The following is an 18,934-nucleotide window of genomic DNA, read 5'->3' as shown; positions in this document are numbered from 1 at the left end:
CCAGCTATGTGGAGTAATATGGAACATAGTAGTACATCACACATATACTAAATCTTATTTAAAATTATTTCAAAATAGTCTAAAAGTTGCAAAAGAGACTTTCACCAGCGGTAACCGTACTTTTGGTAAAAACGTAAAAAGTAACATTAATGCTAGTCATTCTGAAAAATGTCATTCCAGTAATGTTGATCAAAAAAGAGGCGTAAAAAGCATAGAAAGCAGAGAAGCAAACCAAAAAACAAGAAAAAACAAAAAAACAGGTCATTGCATTAAAAAGTGGAGCAGAAGCAGTAAAAAACCGACTCATCCGGACCCAGCCCATGCAGCTGGACCCGCGGACGGTTGAGAACAAAATGGATATTAATTGTCTCAAATTAGGGAAAAAGTGTAATTTACATTATCATAATTGTACAGGTGAAGTGGCTCGTGCATTTTCCCGATAAGCCCCCCGGTTGATCTCGCTTGTCGCGCAGACCATACGGAACAGTGCGGCCAGGTTGAAACGCTTGATGTATTCGGATCTTCCTCCTCATTGCTTTCCATTTTCCATCACCCTTGTACTTATGCCAAGGCCGCATCATGATGCGCGGCAATTCGTACCGTATTTACTTGCCCTTCATACCCTATGCTCCATTCCACCCAGCCCCCTCCGCTAACGGATACCCGAAAAGGCGTGGTTAGGTTGACACGCTCGGTTACTGCAGGGAACCCAGCTGTACCACCGGGGCGCAAGGACCTTCTGCATTTGCATTTTCTTTTTCGGGGGTTGTACCACGGGTGTCAGAAGAAAGAAATAAATGTCATTTACCGTTAATTACACCTCACCTCTACCGTCGGCTCTTTGACTTTTGCCCGGGGTCAGTGTTTACCTTCGGTGTTGGTAGCGTTCGTGTATGTTGTACCAACGTTTCAAGTTGACATTCGCCCGTTGTAATTTGGTTGGAAATTTTCGGTTTCCTTACAAGGGGGTAAATAGTACATTTCTACGATTTCCTGCCCATTCCTGCTTCGGTTAGTATTTCCATCCGCATTTCTTTTTCGTTTTGGGGTAGGTCTTATGGTGATGGTACCGTTACTGCAACATTCAAACGCACCACACTGTCGATTGTGCATTGTACTAAAAATGGGTGTAGTACGGAAGGCAGGTTTGAGTGGAATAACCGGGTGAGAAGCGTACGGGGATTGTTGTAATGTCCGATTTTAATTCTATACTATCGTCCATACTTACTGGCCTGACTTATTTGTAGGGGAGCATGAATAGCGAAGCGACTGTGAACGGAGGGAACGGTCGGTCGGTCGGAATGAAACCCAATGGTACGATGCCCTTAATGACACCGCATTTAAATGAGCTTCCGCTGAAAATGTTATCAAATAGAGATGGTCAACGAGGCGAGTCGCACAGTACGACCACCACCGGTCCAGGTGCGGTTTTGCAGTAAACTTGTTTCACTACTTATTTTCGACGGTCCAGTAGTTTAACGTTACTGTATTTGGCATTCAGCAAGAGAATGAGATAGGTGAACTTGTTCCAGTGTAACGTTGTTTTTTTATATTTTATTTTCTCCGAATTTATTGCAACAGTAAATTTAAATATTTTATTTTACTAGTTTGAAACCACATTTTCAGCACGAAAAAAGTAATACCGTTTTGCTTTTTCTCTTTTTCAGATGGTGACATCTTCAACGATACATATCATGTAGAGAAGTCTGAATGAAGTGAAGGAAGTTTTTAATCCTACAACATCAATCGTAACAATGCATATCAGCAATTGCCTCGTGTAGTGTAAACAGTGCTGCACACTTTACTGTCAGTAGTGAGCAAACAGTTTTGTTTTTTGATAAATAGTAGTGTGTACCGTAAGCTTTACAAATACTTAGTATAAGTGGCTCAACCTTTCGAAGCACCAGGTGGAATGCTTCATCTCATACATATCAATTAGTGAACGAAACGTGCCCGTGTACGAAACGATTTATGTGTATATTTGTGGTATGTGTGTGATACAATGCGAGGTGTAAATGTCCACCTTAGTCGATACGTGCTGTAAGAGACATATAAACGATATACAGTGAAAAAGTACTCCCCACCAAAAAAAAAATACACACACACACACAAAACCGGGGAACCATTTTGGACGCCCCCAGGTCCGACTCGTATCCAACAGGGTCGATGCTGCACCCCGATGCATAACTGTAGCAGATGGCACTATCGGAAGCGGAAATAATAGAAGATCGATTTTGCTGTCACCGGTTGCCCTGCTGGTGCTGCCATCACCGTACGCGCCGTTCGCGCCATCACCGATGCCCACGAAACGACGCGGCGATCAATTGAGGGATTGTTCCGTTACATTACCATTGGATATTCTGTAAGTGTTTCGTACATCGTATCATCGTCCGCGGGTGGTCAAGGGATACCGGCCGGGGACGCTTCTACACACACACGGATGGTGGATGCTTTATAACTCAATATTCGATTCATTAGTATGATACATGGCAGAATAACGGACTAGGTGCAGCGATACGGGTTTGATTGGTAAAAACCGGAGATGAATGTTGACCATGTGACCGGTTCATATCGAGCTGATCGAAACATATCCGTTTTGCATGATAGTTTCGATTTGAATTTGGCCTTCGTGGCCGGTGGCACAAAACTCAACACGTGTACCGTTTACGTGCCAGCGATGTGCTTTACGATTTGCTGAATAGTGGCTTGATTGGTGCTCAGGAAATAAAATGAGTTAAACCGGACGACACTGAAACAGCGTTTGATGGGACGGGAAAAGAAAGGATTTAAATATCAAATATCAAAAGTACTGTATAGATAATTGACTAAAATATTATTTTTAATACATTTAAGCTTAACATAGTTTGTGCTTTTGACAATAGGTTTAGAACCCTTTCTTCTTAATTAGCTTTACTTAACGTAGTAACGTTATTGGATGATTTGTAACAGCCACTTTGTAAATAATCAGGCAGCTTTTGAATATTGTTTAAAATGGCAGGAGAGAAGCATTGTTACAAGTTCATGTCCTCCAGATAAAGACGATAATTCATATATTTTCTTATCAAAAGGGAGGTCACAGAGTCAAACAATAGTCTTGTTCTGGTCGTCCTACAACAACCAGATATCATCAAAAAGATTTGTAAAATCTAGAGATCGTCAGACTAAGAACAAACTTATCTCTACGTTCTGAAGGTTGAACCAATTCCAAAAAACCTTAAACAGACGATCAAATCCTATTATTTTGAGGACTAAACGGAGTGAAAATTCACCACCAAAGTCACAAAATGTTGAGTTGCTGAAACAAATGATAACATTTTTGTTAAAGGTGCAATTAGCTAACGTTCTGGCTAACCGGTCTGGAATGATTTTTTCGAAAAGACTTATTAAACGTAAGATTCAAGCTTAATTTGTTTCATTCAATTACCTTCATTAACTTTTTTTTCCGTTGAATATCAAAGTTAGTCCCCTTTTAATGCATACGTCATTGCATACTTCCAGGCGCGCGCGTCCATGTTTTGGCTCGGAAATAAAGCTTTTAGTGAAAAAAACACAGTTATACTCAAGTAATTTTTCTGATTTGATCTTTTGTTAAAATGCATTAAATTTACATGAAAGTAACCAATTACAGAGTAACGTATTGTATTCTTAAAAGGTTGTTTTTAACGTATCTTTCTACCTTCTGTAGTTGATTTTTATGTGAAAGACACGAAGTTATTCGATCAAACGATTTTTCGATATAGCAATATCTATGATGGATTTATTCAGAATTTTCTGATCATGCATTTCCATAAAACAAAATGGTAGCTTTTATAGCATTACCTTACGCTCGCTTTAGTTAACAAACGATTGCTTCACTGCTCGCAAGTCATGATTCGACGGTGTGAAGCTGTGAAATCCCGAAGTTGAGTGCAATGGATGACGCCACCGGCTGATAATGCAGCACACGGGGAATTGGCATTCGACTGCGAAGATGTAGAAATCAATACACTCATCACATGACGCTGAGCGAGTACTACTACTACTGCTGTCGTCGTGGTGTTTCGGTGCTGACTGTGTGATACATCACGATAGTGGCATGATGAACACCCACTAGTATCGCTTTATACCTACCCCCTACCCCGCCACCCCCCAATTCCACACCTGGTCGACATGATGTGATGATTCGAACGAAATTTCCATACTCCTCCTTCACCCTGTCAGCCCTTTTTTTCCCCTTTTAACAGTTCATCACAAAGTTCGGGTTTTCGGGAGCATCTTCAACCGTAACTCACCCAAACACAGCACTCGTGTCAGGAAATTGAAATCACGAAATGATAATGGAATTAGGATACCGAATAATTTACAATGGGCTGATAGAGATCGGGTAAAACCGGAAAATCAATACCTCCAACACGAGGGTGGCTCCACAAAAACGTTGTTGGATCGGAAAAAGCATTAAAGATTGGTGAAGGAAAATGAACGGCCGTACGATTGACGGTGTACGTGTCGATTGTGTGTGTGTGTGTGTCCGTCCTATATGTATAGTTGAATATACGGTTGTATGTGTGTGTCTATATAAGGGTTTGTCAGACTGTCGACAAACCGGAGACATGATATCAAGTGCTACCGGTGAAATGCTTTTCATGAGAAGATTGATGTTTTCCTACGAACGAAAGCTCTCAATTTAATTATTTGCTGTGTGTCGGTTGCATTCCAGGAATGTGTGATTGTCTTGCGGGCTTTTGCACCGTGGGTTTCACCGGGAAAATACGATTTGTTTTCCACACTCCTGGTAACGGTAGCAATTGTTTCCGTTTGGTGTGACGAATGTGTTTTTGATAAGAAATTGCTTTATTTTTCAATTATTATGTTTTCGTTGTCGATGTTTAAAAAAAAGTTTTATTTTACGTTTTTCTGCTACTGAAAGTGTAACTCGAATAGTATATTTACCCAACGTACTAACTACCCTGTTTCCATCAAATACCAGCTTTCCAATGGTGTGCTCTATCCTGGAGAATATTAGTGTGTTCTAGAAAAATTATAGAATTGAAGTATATTTTTCGTGATCAGTGCTTCAACGACTCGATCGGCCCAATAAATTAAATTAAATACCTTACGAAAATAGTAAAAATATTATAGTCAGTTTATTCCAAAAATATATTCCCTTTTTCTTATTTGTCTTAAAAGGGAGTTAAATTTCGTTGAATACGATGGAAAATTTTCTATTTTATAATTTGTATGTCTTATTACGGAAAAACCCAACTTCATCTATCCTTTCACTCCGTTAACATCAATGACATCGTGCGGTTTCCGTTCGTTTCGGTAACAGGTCCGTTAATCAACGGCTGTCAGAACAAATCCACCATTTAAAAGTTCTTGCAAATTTCCCGTACCGTAAGCTAAATCCCCTTAGCCAGGTGCTGTAAAGTTTAAACCTTCAACTGAATGCAACAATTTTGGTTGCGTTTTCCTACTACCAACACATCAGCATATGCGTGTCCGTGCGCGGGGCATTGGCCGGTGAGGCAGGAAATGAATATCGAAAAGCAAAATCTTTACAAGCGGCAGCAACATGTGGCTCGACCTTAATACTTCTCGCTTTTTGTTGTGATACTTAAAATGCTTACCTTTCACCTATTTTTACGACAAAGAGCTCTGGAGCTTTATGCTGTGTATGGGGTGTGGTTTTTTTGTATGCTTTTGGGGTCGAAGGACAGGAAACCCCCAATACGCTTCAAACCCCCTTCAAGCCCTATGAAGTGCCGTTTGGAAGTAGCAGCGGCATGGGTTACATGGGTGGAGATTTTTGGCCTTAATGGAGAAGGTGTACGGTGCACTTGCATCCGGAAGTTGTCATGTTTGTATGCATGCACTCATTGCACCTTCGGTTTGTGGCCCGAGGGGGGAAGTTTTGGGCTTTGATTCCCTACCGGGAAAAGCGTGCCTGCCTTCAAGTGTGTTGGCAAAGTTGGTAAAAAAACAGGGGAGAGTTATGTTAGTCCTTCCAATATTTCCTTGGGAGAGTAAACATATGTGTGGGTTAGCCTCTACTCCCCCGTGACACTCTTTATCCTTTCTTGTTGTCCTTCATGTTGCTTTTTTGCTGTTGCTGTACTACATCACAACCTTGTCATTCTGGTAATTTGCTATAGTAAAATTCGTCACTGCGTACAACAATGTTTGTGCTATAGTTCACCCCATTAAATGACCGTAGTAATTAAATTTCCTCCTAACCAGCAACCTTTCGTCCTGCGTACTGTTTCCGGGTTTTTGCAAATGTGGTCACAGTAAGGTGCTGGCAAGTGCTATGGTACCGCTTATTTGAACCACGTTGGTTTTGTTATAAAGCAACAGCCATAGCAAAAAGGGCTGTACTGTCTGTTTTGCGGAAGGACTTTACTTATTTGCATATGAATGTAGTAATAATCAGTAGCATGTGATTGCAGTGTCGTGCACGGGGTCAGGTATACGATTGGCCATTGCTGGTTTCTTGACGATGCAACACGGAGCTAACTTTCCCCTCTTAGCTTAGGTTTTTCGACACGTTACGACACCCTGGTACCAGGGACACCCACTTCCGTTCATTTAGCCATATTAGCAGCTACTTCTTTAGCCGCCTCAAAAGCCGCCTGACTTTTCCAGCTCTATTTTCCACACACTAACGCTGTAGCTTTCTTTGCTCGGTGTAAGAATCGAGCAATCTATTGAGGCTGTAAAAGTGACTTCCGGGCGTAACGAGTTTACGAGCGATGTAAAACGCCCATTAAGTAACCAGCTTCAGCTTCGGGTTTGCACATGAACAGGCGAAACCCACTAAACTGAACCATGCAGAAGTTGCTGTTTTTTTGACCGGTTCGATACATGCGATGTGGTTTAATGCTTTTTCCTGCTAAATAGGCTTAGAATTTTTTTGTTTTAGTACGGGTGAGAGGGGAAAAAAGATGGTAGAATAATACTGTTACGGTTACACAACACTTTCACCCACCAAAAATCGAATCCGTATCATTTGATTGACCTTCATTAAGTACGTCCCCAATGCCATCGTGCACTCACCTCAATCAAACTCGTTCTCTCAGTATCGACCTATATAAGCTGATAATTAAATTATAGATGATCGTAACGCTCTACGATGCGTAGTTTTTGGGTTGTTTTTCCTTCTTCTTTTGAGTTGATCCACCATTTTCTTCGATTGGAATTAGCTTCATAAAATCCGATTGCCATTGTTACATAGCGGCCATTTCTCCCTCGCACGGAAATAGAGAATCCCACAAAGCATCGGATGCCGCCAACCTTCAAGCGTGCGGCAGCAGCAATGGGAAGCAACGGGATTTCGTAAATACGTAATGAATTAGTTATTGATCGATATTGTTTTGATATTTTGTGTTTTTTTTTTGTTCTCCAAAAACCCATCAAGAGGAAGTTTGATCGACGCGGGAAGGGTCTTCTTCACGCGGGGAGGGATTTTCGGAAGTGCTATTGAAACGAGCAATCTTCCATCACAATGATTCGGTCCTTTCGGACCTTGAAAACAATGGACGTATCCAAACACAGGGATACACGATTCACACTATAATGAGGGTGGTTGTGTGATGGCTCTCTTATCGATGTGAAGCATCCGTTTTGTTTTCCGGAAGTGTCATATAAAATTAAGGTTTTCGTTTTGTGTGTGTGTGTGTCCTTTACTGATAAGCAACGAACGTAAGGGAGTAAGTGAAAAGTGTCCATCAGATAGCGAGAATTTGGGACAGCCTTTTGTGTTGTTGTTTTTGTTGGGGTTGTAATAGCACCGAATGATTAGCTATTGACTTTTCCGTTTACCTTTCGTAGAAGGAGTACAGCAAAAAAGGTTATGAATTGATTAAGGATATATACACACACGGCAATCAATTACTAAAATTTAACATTTTCCATCAAAGAAATGTTTCCCCTACCGGTAAGGCATATAAGCATGAAAAGTGATTCTCCTGAGTACCTCGAGTTCCTAAGAAATAAGTCATTTTATTGACAGCTTTTGAGGTGGGAGGATATGATGTACCCAAAAAAAAGATGATGATCTTTTAGCACAGTGGAGCAAACATTAATACTATTTTATTGCTACCAGAGCGTCTTACAAACGAGATAAAAGTTAAGGAAATTCGAAGGATCTTTGGTGGATTTAAATTTATGCAACATCGGAACATTTGGTGACAAGTGTTGAATGTCACTTATGCCAAAATGTAATAAATTGTCTCAGGTGTATCGTAGATTTTCATCAAATACATTATGGGAATCATGTGTGTTACAACCTACGGGAAATGATCCATAATCTTGAAGACCTTAAATGCGACACTAAGGATGGACTTTTCCTCGCAAATTTGGTTTTTTGTTTTCATGTTCACTTGTGTCCCTTCAAATGCTTTCAATCGGACACAAATGCACACACACACACACATTACTATCAACAGGTGATTTCTTGCCATCACTTCACTCGAAGAAGAAAAAAAAGATGACCACAAAAAAAACCATTTCGACAAATACAAAACAGCGCCATAAAACGGAAAACGTCCCTCGTGAAAGAGTCGGCCATTTGGTTTTCTCGTAAATCAAATTAAGGGATGTTGTTTTTCCCTCTGAATTGATCGATATTGCATGTTATGATTTGTGTGTTTCTTTCCACAAAAAGAAACAGAACCAAAATCATGGAAGTGATATGTTTTCGGGTTTGTTTTGGTTTATATTTTAGGTTTATGCTTCTGGATAAAACTTTACCAGGTGGTGGTACTATTTTTAACTAGCAGTAATAGTCTACGCTTTTAGGTTCTCTAATGTTACGATATCTTTTTTGATGGACCACAACCAGTAGATTGAATGTGGTTTAAACAAGAGAATTCGAGTCTTTTGACTTCTGGAAAATTCTCTGAATGTTTCCTACTTTTTGTCGGAAAGAAGTACTTCCACTTTTATCGTCTATTAGAATCAAAAGGGCTCCACACTACCCATTGGATATTGAACTATACATATATGAAATTTATCAATTTTGAAATCATCTGTTTTCGAAGAAACCAAACACGTTTGCGGATTTTCGTTCCCAGTATCTTTGAGTCGTTTCTAATCCATCTTTAGACAAGAGTAAAAACATGGTGGGAAGGTGAATATCATTACTTTCTTTCGCCTGTAAATAATTATTTTATCGCACCGCACAATGTAACGAAGCGAGAATTCCTTTTTTTGTGCTAAACTCCAACGACAAACCATCTTCAGCATCGTATCACTTCCAAGGAAAATGGCAACTTCGAAAACCTCCCAGGGGACTACGGTCGCTAATAAACGCTAATGGTTTTTGCTACGAATCGTCAGGCGAGGAATTTTTTATGGTCGCTTCCGGTCACGAATTGTTGCACCCATACTGGGGTAGCGTTGGGTACACGCATTACACTGCCCGGGGAATGGCATGCTGGGGTTAAAACGGGCCGCCAATTAAAGACAATGTTCCGGCTAGATAAATTTTGCCCTTGGTACGGTTATTTTCGCATGGCGTGGATACTTTAGCGCATTTTCCCGTACGGTACACGGGTAGGGGAATTTCTTCTCCTGTCGTTAAGCGAAATCTTTCGCACTCGTAACAAACGGATAAAGGCCAGGTTGAGATAAGCAAATCGTTACTCATATTTTTTGGTACGAAAAGGGTACGGTTAGGTACCGGAGTGTGCAAACTCCGGAAAATTGAGAAATTGTTAGTACTGGGAAATATAATTGGCTGAAAATTTGAAGAAAACGAAAGCATAACGTTTCATTTGAGATGTTTTGAAATAATTTTATGTTTCAAAAAACAGTCTGTTGAAATAATTGAACTTAATTTCATTGTTGTATTGAGAAAATGGCAACATTTAACTATGTAACAGCGTAAACAGTTTTGTTCCAAAAGGAGGAAGGATCCTATTTTAAATTTCCTCCTTTTGAGCTGTAAAATGAATCATAAAAATATTAAATATTTACTAAAAATTTGAAATAAGTTATTAAAAATACTTTCTCTGAAGCATCTCAACACTACGATTTTCGTCAAAAAAGCCGTAAAGTTCACAGCAAAGTGACATAATTCTGAGAAAGCCTATCGTGCTATTTATGTCATTAAATAAAGTCATTGCATCATTCGTGAACTTTACCATGAGCTAATAGTTCAGTTTAATTCCATTCGAATGGCTTGTGGTAGAGTGAAAATTTACTAAGAATTGTTACCATTATTAGAATGATTTCTAAACACTCCCCATTCGCTTCCTCTCGTTTGCAGATGGTTACCCAAAGCGGCTATGAGGCCCTTCGGGCCAGATTCTTCACACTCAGATTGCGTCCTCGTAGTAGGCGTATCGAGGCCTAAACTGGCAGCGCTGTTTCTATCGGTGATGCTGCTATCGCTATTCCTAACGTTTCACATCCTGTACGACAGTGCGGTGTATAGCATACAGGTAAGCATACCAAGCGGAATGGCGTGACCAAAACATAATGGACGAATGTTTTCCGTATCTTTCCTCCCGCCAGGCCGCAACTGCTATTTCGGAGAATAAAATTGCCATACTGACAAATCATATACCCAATCCACCGGTTATCAATCAACCTGTCGTGTTTCCGAACCGCATACACTTTCCCAAAACTAGTCGTAGATTACCGCAAGTAAGTATCCGCTGTTAACAATCTTCCCATTGCCAACACAGCAACTGCCAAACTGACAGTTAATTGTTATAATTACTACGTCTGGTGTTCCGTTTCTCCTCTCCCTTCGTTCCAGTGTTTAATAATAGGAGTGAGAAAATGTGGCACACGCGCCCTGCTCGAGATGCTGTACTTGCATCCAAGGATACAGAAGGCCGCCGGCGAGGTGCATTTTTTCGATCGCGACGAAAACTACCTGAGGGGGCTCGAGTGGTACCGGAAGAAGATGCCACACTCCTTCCGTGGCCAGATAACGATCGAGAAGAGCCCCAGCTATTTCGTGACACCAGAGGTAAGCGATAGGATGAAGTTTTTTTTATTTTGTTGTCCTTATTTTATGCTCAGTGGTTCCATGTGTGAAGAAGCGTTAATGAAAACTCCAACTGTTCGCGGGGGGAGAGAGAGTGTAATTTTCAGTTTTCACGGGTTTTTTTAAGTCAAGGCGATGGTGTAGTGAGGGCACATAATGATGGGAGCGTAAGAATAATTATATCATTAACGTAGTATCTATCACACGATGTGTTCGCTCGTCAGACGGAACGCAAACTAGTGTAGAATTAATGAAGCATCTGTTTGTATATGTAAGCAATTTTCTTCCATTGGTGGAGCTTTTCCTTTTTGCTGTGATCAAGTTATAAAGTGATGTTTTACAATGTTGGAAAATTTATGTTTAACTTTAATAGCATATTGAACACGAAAAAATAATGTTTTCTTTATAGCTGAATTGATGTTTTCTTATGAAAAGTTATGCAGGAGCATCGCTGGAAATTTGTGTACAGGAACAACATTTTTTCTAATTTAAAGGAAAGAGTCTCATTTGCTTGAAATTCTTGCTTAGATGCTGCTCATCGGGACTCTTTCTGGATAACTGAACCGGAACATTAATGAAAAATTGTATGGTGGCCGGAGTTTTGTTTAAGAAAATGGTTTCATTATACTTTGTAGTTTGAAGATTCAATATAAATCTGTATTTTTTGTTTAAACTTGAACATATTTTATCATTTAAATCGCTATGTGTCAAATCGCTTTTTGGAGCACAGTTGCACGAATAATCCATTGCCCGGTTAAACGACATCCGGAATCAATGGCATCCAACTTACTACTTTTATACTAATTATTCAACATTTTGAGGCGTTTAAATCGACAAAATGTTAAAATATTAAAGAAAAACCTCCATCGCTAAATGGACATCGCTTTCCAAATCTTTTGATTTGGACGAACGAATGTGGACTCTATTATTCTTTGTGACTCATAATCCAGTTCTTCGAAATAGTTTATAAAGTGACTATCAATAAACAAAAACGCCTAAAACGCTTGGGATCTCTAGCAGTAATGTAAAATAATGTACAACATGCCGAGAAGTTTAGGTGAACGAGCTTTTGAATTAACGTTTGTCCGCATGAAACATAAATGCTTGCTGCACTAAATTTTGATGCCAATGCAATAGATAACGGCAAGGTCACAACTTCCAAAAAAGAAAGGTTTTCAGAATGTAGGACGCTGCTTTGAACGTAGCGATTGAGGTTTAATAAATTTATCCACTTATTTATTCGCAAAGCAACAAATGCTGCTCGACCCCGTCGAAACGTTCGTACACCAATCCAACGGGTTTGTGAAGGAACGAAATAGAAAACAGGACAAGTTAACCTCCTATACTATTGGTAAGGTGGCAAGGTCGATCCTGCTAATATTTATTTGTTGGTCGTATGGTTGTAAGCTGCCTTCATTTTGTCTTCCATTATCTCCTCCTTTTCCACCATCCCGAGAAAAGAAAGAGAAAATAATTTATTTTACCCCAAAAAGGCAGCTGCCCTCTTTTTTTTGCTAACCCTGAATAGTGAATTCTTGCTCTGTGTTCGGTTGGTATGATGAGGCAAACGACAAAGCCAAAAAAAAAATCAAAGACAAAAACGAAACATCACAAGCTGTCGAAAATTTGCAGTAAACAACATAAATAACATTATTTCGCAGCTGTGTGCCGCTAAATGAGCCATGAGAGTGGCACGGAATCGATGCTGCTGGGCGAGTTAGCTGCCGTGAGCGCCCCGAACTGTGTCAGCTGAACAGTGTGACAGCTAACGAACAGCACAAAAAAACACACACTAACGTAGCAAATTCTGTGTCAGATGAGCACAGGATAGTTGCAAACCACCAAAAAATGGCAACAACTTTGTTCAACAAGGACCTTGTTGTTACTTTATCCTTCACTTTAGCTCCGTTTGGTCCTGTTCTCAACCGGGGGCAAAAATTGTCGAACTGCATTGATGGTTGGGATGGTTAATGCGGTCCGGTTGTGTAGTGGTAAAAAGAAAAACCACAAAACACCGCTCCAAAAACCCGTACAATGTAACGAAAAATGTTCAGTGCAAAAGTGAAATTTTCATCCACCTCAAACAGCGATCTTGAAGGGTTCGTCGGGCAAGGCCAAGAGATGACATCGAAAAATGTGCACTCGTCCAGCACACTGAATAATGGTTGTCCGGCCAGGAGGAGTTGCTGCCTGGTGGACTGTAGCAGTAAATGAATCAATTTCAAGTGACAAGGTTTAGCGTGAGAAAGCGAGATTACAATCACACACCCTCTGCTGAACCCGAACCCGTTCGGCATGCGGCGCTAGGAACTTTCGCAAAGGACATTCGTTTGACCTAGGTCGTTGAAGTTGAACCGAAACGATCGATCGCCCGCCCCGTTTTTGCGTTGTGGTGTGACTGAGCTGGAAGTGTAGCGAGTGGTGCGACCGTTTAAGCGCTGAAAGTTCCTTCGCTTGTGGGTCAGGTACGATACCTTCCGTCCATCGTTCTGCACGGTGCAAATTGTGAGCGAAGTGGTTTCGTTTTTTTTACGTTGGTTTATGTTTCAAATACTTCTGACGGTAGAACGGTTTTGGAAATGATAAAAATATTCCGATGCCAATGAACCAACTTTTTGGTTTGTTTTATGTTTTAACCTACGCCCGTGAACCATAAACGATTGAATGTTTAAGTTCGACAATGGGTGAGAAAGAAAATGCGGCGCCCTGGTTTTTGGCCCCGAATTCAAGGAAACTTTTTTGATCAAAATTTTTAATCCTCTCATCACTTGAAGCGAATTTAAATGTGCCTCATTTGCGTTGAAACGGTGCAGAAATAGGTGGGTGATTTCATTAAATTGAATGGGTAAGCAGTTTGCAAGAATTTTAGCAATTTCTTCCCAGTTCACCAATGGCGAATTGCCTACATTTAGGCGAATTTAAAATTAAGCAAATGTTAATCTTTTTTTTCTTTTTTGAATTATAAACATTTTCTGTTAGGCTTTTATTTACAAAAAAATAATACAGGATGTATCTTAATGTTATTCTCACGCATAATTATCTGTTGTACCGTCTACCTTAGGTTCCGGAACGAGTACGAGCGATGAATGCGTCCATCAAGCTGCTTCTAATTGTAAGGGAACCCGTAACGAGAGCAATATCCGATTACACGCAGCTTCGAAGTCACGCGGCAACGGCAACACTACCCCAGCAGCAGAGTCTATCGTCAACTTCTCCTCTGTCGAGGTATGTAAAATTTTCCTATACAATTTTAAGCATATAATAGTATAGGAATCGAGAAAGAATCAATTTGTAGAACAAACTAGTAACTTAAATTTCATCTAATTCGTAGATTTTTTTTTATTTCTCCCCATTAAATCATACTTATATTTAATGGAAGTTTATCTTTTTTCTTTTCAACTTGTTTTAATATGTTTTTAATACTGCAAACCAACCATCACCCATATTAAAGCGTTGAGATTGAAGTACAAAAGCTTCCCACACTGGCAAGCCCAAACCCAACCATCGTTTTGTATGGGGAATTTTATCAACCCACGACACATTTGTAACCTGTTGTGGTGACAACAAGCAATACACCCAAAATCGACAACAACCACTTCCCGTTCTTGTGAAGTAAAACATACAGCTCAGGACTTTTCTGGTTCCGTTGGGATTGATGGCCGTTGACGTGTGTGCTGGTGCTGTTCCACCTGGTGGTTGCGGTCGCCTTTTTTTTGCTCTTCTTCTCAATCATACCCTTGGGTGTGAGGTGCAAACCAAGTTGGCAGACAAATATATAACAACATCTAAACAAGCACACACACGGCGGGGTTCCCCATTTTCGCACAGTGTGCTCGCGTGTTGAGTTTCGGATTACTTCCGAGAAGCGAAATCCGATGGCGACGAACGGGTACTTTGTGTAGGGCGCTGGTGTAAGAAAAATACCACACGGCAGATTGAAGTACCTCATCCATTTGCAACTGACAATTTTTCTAATCGACTGTGCGAGTGAGTAGATATTCTTCCGTGCGCGCTTTCATGTCTATGCGTTCGAGTGGAAGGAAAAAGTTAGTAGATCGGGGAAAAAAACCACACTAAGCATAGCGCCATTTTTCGAAGAAATTTTAAATATTCCAGTATACTTTTCTGTTGAGAAAAAGGTGGATATTTTTTGGCTTTTCAAATGTAAACCGAAAACTTTCAACGAAATGTAAACATAGCAAACGTAACGTACGTTGGCGTTAACACTTCAAAGAAATAGAAGTAACGCTACTAATGGTATTGAAAGCGAGAGGACAATTTGATGGTAATGATCATCGCACAGACGAATCCTGCTGAACGTCGCCCGAAGGCTGACGCAGTGCCATTTTTCGCTTAAACCAATCAGTTTGCTTTACCGCCCCGACGGGAGGAAACATAAAGGGCGCCGGGAATGATTTTATCTAACAAAAAAAAAAGCTGAATGCAAACGGAAAAGTCACTAATCATCGGTCTCACGTGGGTCTAATTTGTTGGTAATTTTGTTTTAATTTTTGTTGCCAACTTCCACCAGCGAGGGCGAACGTTGGGAGCGACCACCCCACCGGTTACACCGCAGCGTCTGTGCGGGCTGAAATGGCTGAAGGTTTTTGTGTCTGCTGATGTTTTGTCATTTTTTTTTCTTCTTAATTTTATTTTCTCACCACTCTCGCCCACTCTCCGGTCCCATTTCCCTGTTGCTAGCATTGAATGATGGGAAACTTTTAATGTGAACTTTTGTGCCTTTCTTTCATTTTTATGATTGTTTCTTCTTTCTTCCCTTTTGCCCGAACGACTGCGTTCCCTTGTGGGATGGATTGTGCCCGCGCCTGGCAGGTCGTTTGAGGAGCTGGCCATCCTACCGAACGGTACGGTCAACGAGGCGTACCGACCGTTGGCCATCTCGCAGTATCATGTGCACGTGCACCGATGGCTGGAGGTGTTCCCCCGCGAGCAATTGCTGGTCGTCAACGGTGACCAGCTTATCGACGATCCGGTTTCGCAACTGCGCCGAATAGAGGATTTTTTAGGTAAGTGGTACTTTAATTGCTACGGGGATTAATTGCATTTACTTCGGTTTTTTGGTGATGAGGCAGATTTGGGGGAATAAGTATGCTGCGGGAATAATTTTAATGCTCGAAACAATGGTGAATCTTTTGTTTGTCTTCGGGGGGATATATAGATTAAGCATTTTGATAAAATTTGTAATATTTTTATATTGTACTTTTTACAAGCATTTTAAGTGTTTTTCTTTCGTGGCAAATTATTAAACAATTTCGAAGAGTTCTATATAATATACACGTACAATTCCTGTTTCAACTACCTTAGGATTGTTTAACCCCAAAAATAGTGTGACGAAAATGAAGCGTTTTACTCAAAATGATTGGTACGGTAAATCTAGTGTTAAATAACCAACTCAAGGAGTAAACTAATTACCATGCGCATTATTTATTGCTGTTAAAATTGTTTTTTGTTAATGTAAAATGGCTGAATCACATTTTTGTTTCTAAAGCCATTGAAAAAGAAAGTTTTTATGTTTACATTGATATATGGTTGATTTATTAGTAAAATACTGGAAACTAATCAATAAAAAAAAACTTAACGTTTAAAATTCCTCATAATGTGAAGCATCTGGTTTAGATATCGCTTTTATAAAACTTTTAATTTTTTTAAATTTTGTTATTTTTAGCAAAATATCAATGGTATTCCAAACAGCGCATTCAAGACATTCTTTTCATAAAGTATTTTTGTGTGTTATTCAATAATTTTGTTTTTCACGTACTTTTGGGGAAATGAAAAAATGACATGAAAATATACTGCCAATAAAATAATTGGCATAACGCTTTCAACAAATCACAAAGCATTTCCTCGAACTTAGTGAGTGCTGTAAGAATTATATTTCTCTGAAAAAAGTAATTTAGTTTTGCTGGTTTTTTTACTTTTAATATCAAGTACAAAATTAAATCCAAAAGATACTTGAAACATACTCAACAATGAAAAAACGGACAAGTACTAATGAAATGAATTTCCCGCCGTGCGGACTTTTTTGTGAAGCTTTCATTTGATGATTGATATTGGAGAAAATGATTGATTTTCAAAATGTAGACGTAATGTGCAAAAGTTTATTCAACGATGTCCTATCAGGGACATAAAGTACACGTAAAACTTCGTGTTTGTTATCCATTTTCGTATCCTGATATTCATGATCGATCGTTTCTTACTTTAAATTATTTCTTTGCGATTGTCTTCCTGCTCGAAAACTAAACTTTTATTGTAAAATAAAAATTGAATTGTATTTTACTCAAAATAGTTTTACGAACCTTCTTGTTAAGCAATATCATTGAAAATTTTGTTAAACATCCGTTCTGAAACCCACTGCTGCCCGGTGCTAGTTTGAAATGGATCGTTTTATGCAGCTCATTAACCGTCACTATAAAGCTCATTTTAGGCTTCGGTGGTATTTAAAGCGATGGATTGTAATGCGTCCACATTTAGCTCATTCACAGCATAAGCATCTAATCCATCGGATAGATCGGTAATCATGTTTTAATTAACCCGGTTCCCCGTTTGCAGGTGTTTCATGTAGTTGGTTATCGAACAGCTGCCGCCACCAAACCCAACGGAACCGATGAGCAATCAATCATTTGCTACCGATGCCGCTCGGAAGCATCAGTCATTTAAAACTCATCAAAAAAAAAGCTCCAGTGGGCCAGCCGGCTACATGCTGTTATTGATTATGTTTTCCTACTTGCGCTCTACGCGCCTTCACTTAGTTGCAAATGTTTGCTGAACAGCAGGAAATCATTTTCTACCATTTTACCTTCCTTACCGATCGGCTTCTATCGGTACGTTCGCATTTGAAAGTGGAAGCAGGAAAAAACCCACAATACTACTACCGACGCGGCGTCACTAGGCTAGGGCGCACTCGGTTCACGGTGATGGAAGCGTTTTTCAATTTTCCTAACCAATGAACGAAAACAATCACTCTTCGTTTGCTCAGCGGCAAACCAGGGGAAAGTAGTAAATGGATGCTTTCGCCTGCACCCTGCCAAGGATGGTCGTAAACCACACGGATGTGGCTCCGTTCGGTTTTTGGTGGTGGTACCTTGTAGGAATGTGAATACGGCGAAGCAGCAGACAGTGTAAACGAGAGAAGAATGCCTGACAGAGCTGCCATCTTCAGTAATTAGAAAACTTTTGCCCCCGACAGTATTTCGCGGTTATTTGACGGGTGAATGCTCATTTGTAATTGCAATTTATTCTACAAACATGTCACTACAGTACACGCATGTAGACACTCACACACACACCAACAAACATTGATGAGTGGTTGGGTTTTGGAGAAACAAACAAAACGTTCTAATTTAGTTACATGTGCAAAGATATAATTTGTGAACTATTTTCCAACATTACATTTCGTTTGAAGATAATAACAGATGAAAATAAAGAAGGTATAAAAAGCATCATAATAAAGATCGAACTAAAAGCAACTCAATTTAAGAAGAGTTAAATAGACAATGTTCGAAAAAAGAAAGTGATTTTTATTTTTTTATCATTGTTGCTTGAAGCTCAAGGTTTCAAAAACATCTGGTGAAAATTTCAAATCAATATACCGGCAAGGAACGAAATTACTTACCCAATTATTTATAACGCTTAAGTAAACGCATTGCCATGCAAAAATGTTGAATGTTTGAACGCGTTTTTCTCAAAATTATATTTTGCAAATCGGTTTCCAGAATTTCTCTGGAGACACGTCTGGCGATTGATTTGAAATTTTCAACAGATATTCTATACAGATTTCATTTGCACTTTCACTTTACTCAGAAGATTTCTCTTTGTTTTATGATCAAAATAGTTTAAAAATCTATGAAAATGTTGGCCATTTTGTAGTAAAATAAAAATTTTGAAATCAGCCATGACAGCTATTAGATTTATGCAATTGCTTTCAAAATGTTCTTATTT

General features: G+C 39.6%; 1 protein-coding gene across 2 annotated transcripts in view; it reads left to right on the top strand.

Annotated features, from left to right (window-relative positions):
* Nucleotides 1-18,934, top strand: part of LOC125769071 (heparan sulfate glucosamine 3-O-sulfotransferase 5) — a 52,622-nt gene that overhangs the window by 17,646 nt on the left and 16,042 nt on the right. For both annotated transcript variants that reach the window (XM_049437502.1, XM_049437501.1), the window contains exons 2-7: nt 1,668-2,362; nt 10,247-10,421; nt 10,495-10,626; nt 10,742-10,957; nt 14,037-14,200; nt 15,809-16,002. In XM_049437502.1, the coding sequence (XP_049293459.1) occupies nt 2,298-2,362; nt 10,247-10,421; nt 10,495-10,626; nt 10,742-10,957; nt 14,037-14,200; nt 15,809-16,002 (946 nt within the window). In that variant the 5' untranslated portion in view covers nt 1,668-2,297. The remainder of the gene's footprint in view (nt 1-1,667; nt 2,363-10,246; nt 10,422-10,494; nt 10,627-10,741; nt 10,958-14,036; nt 14,201-15,808; nt 16,003-18,934) is intronic.

This window comes from Anopheles funestus, chromosome 3RL, assembly GCF_943734845.2.
Source record: "Anopheles funestus chromosome 3RL, idAnoFuneDA-416_04, whole genome shotgun sequence".
Taxonomy (NCBI): Eukaryota; Metazoa; Arthropoda; class Insecta; order Diptera; family Culicidae; genus Anopheles; species Anopheles funestus.
The sequence above is the reverse complement of the archived record's forward strand: the minus strand, read 5'-3'. Positions and strand labels throughout refer to the sequence as shown.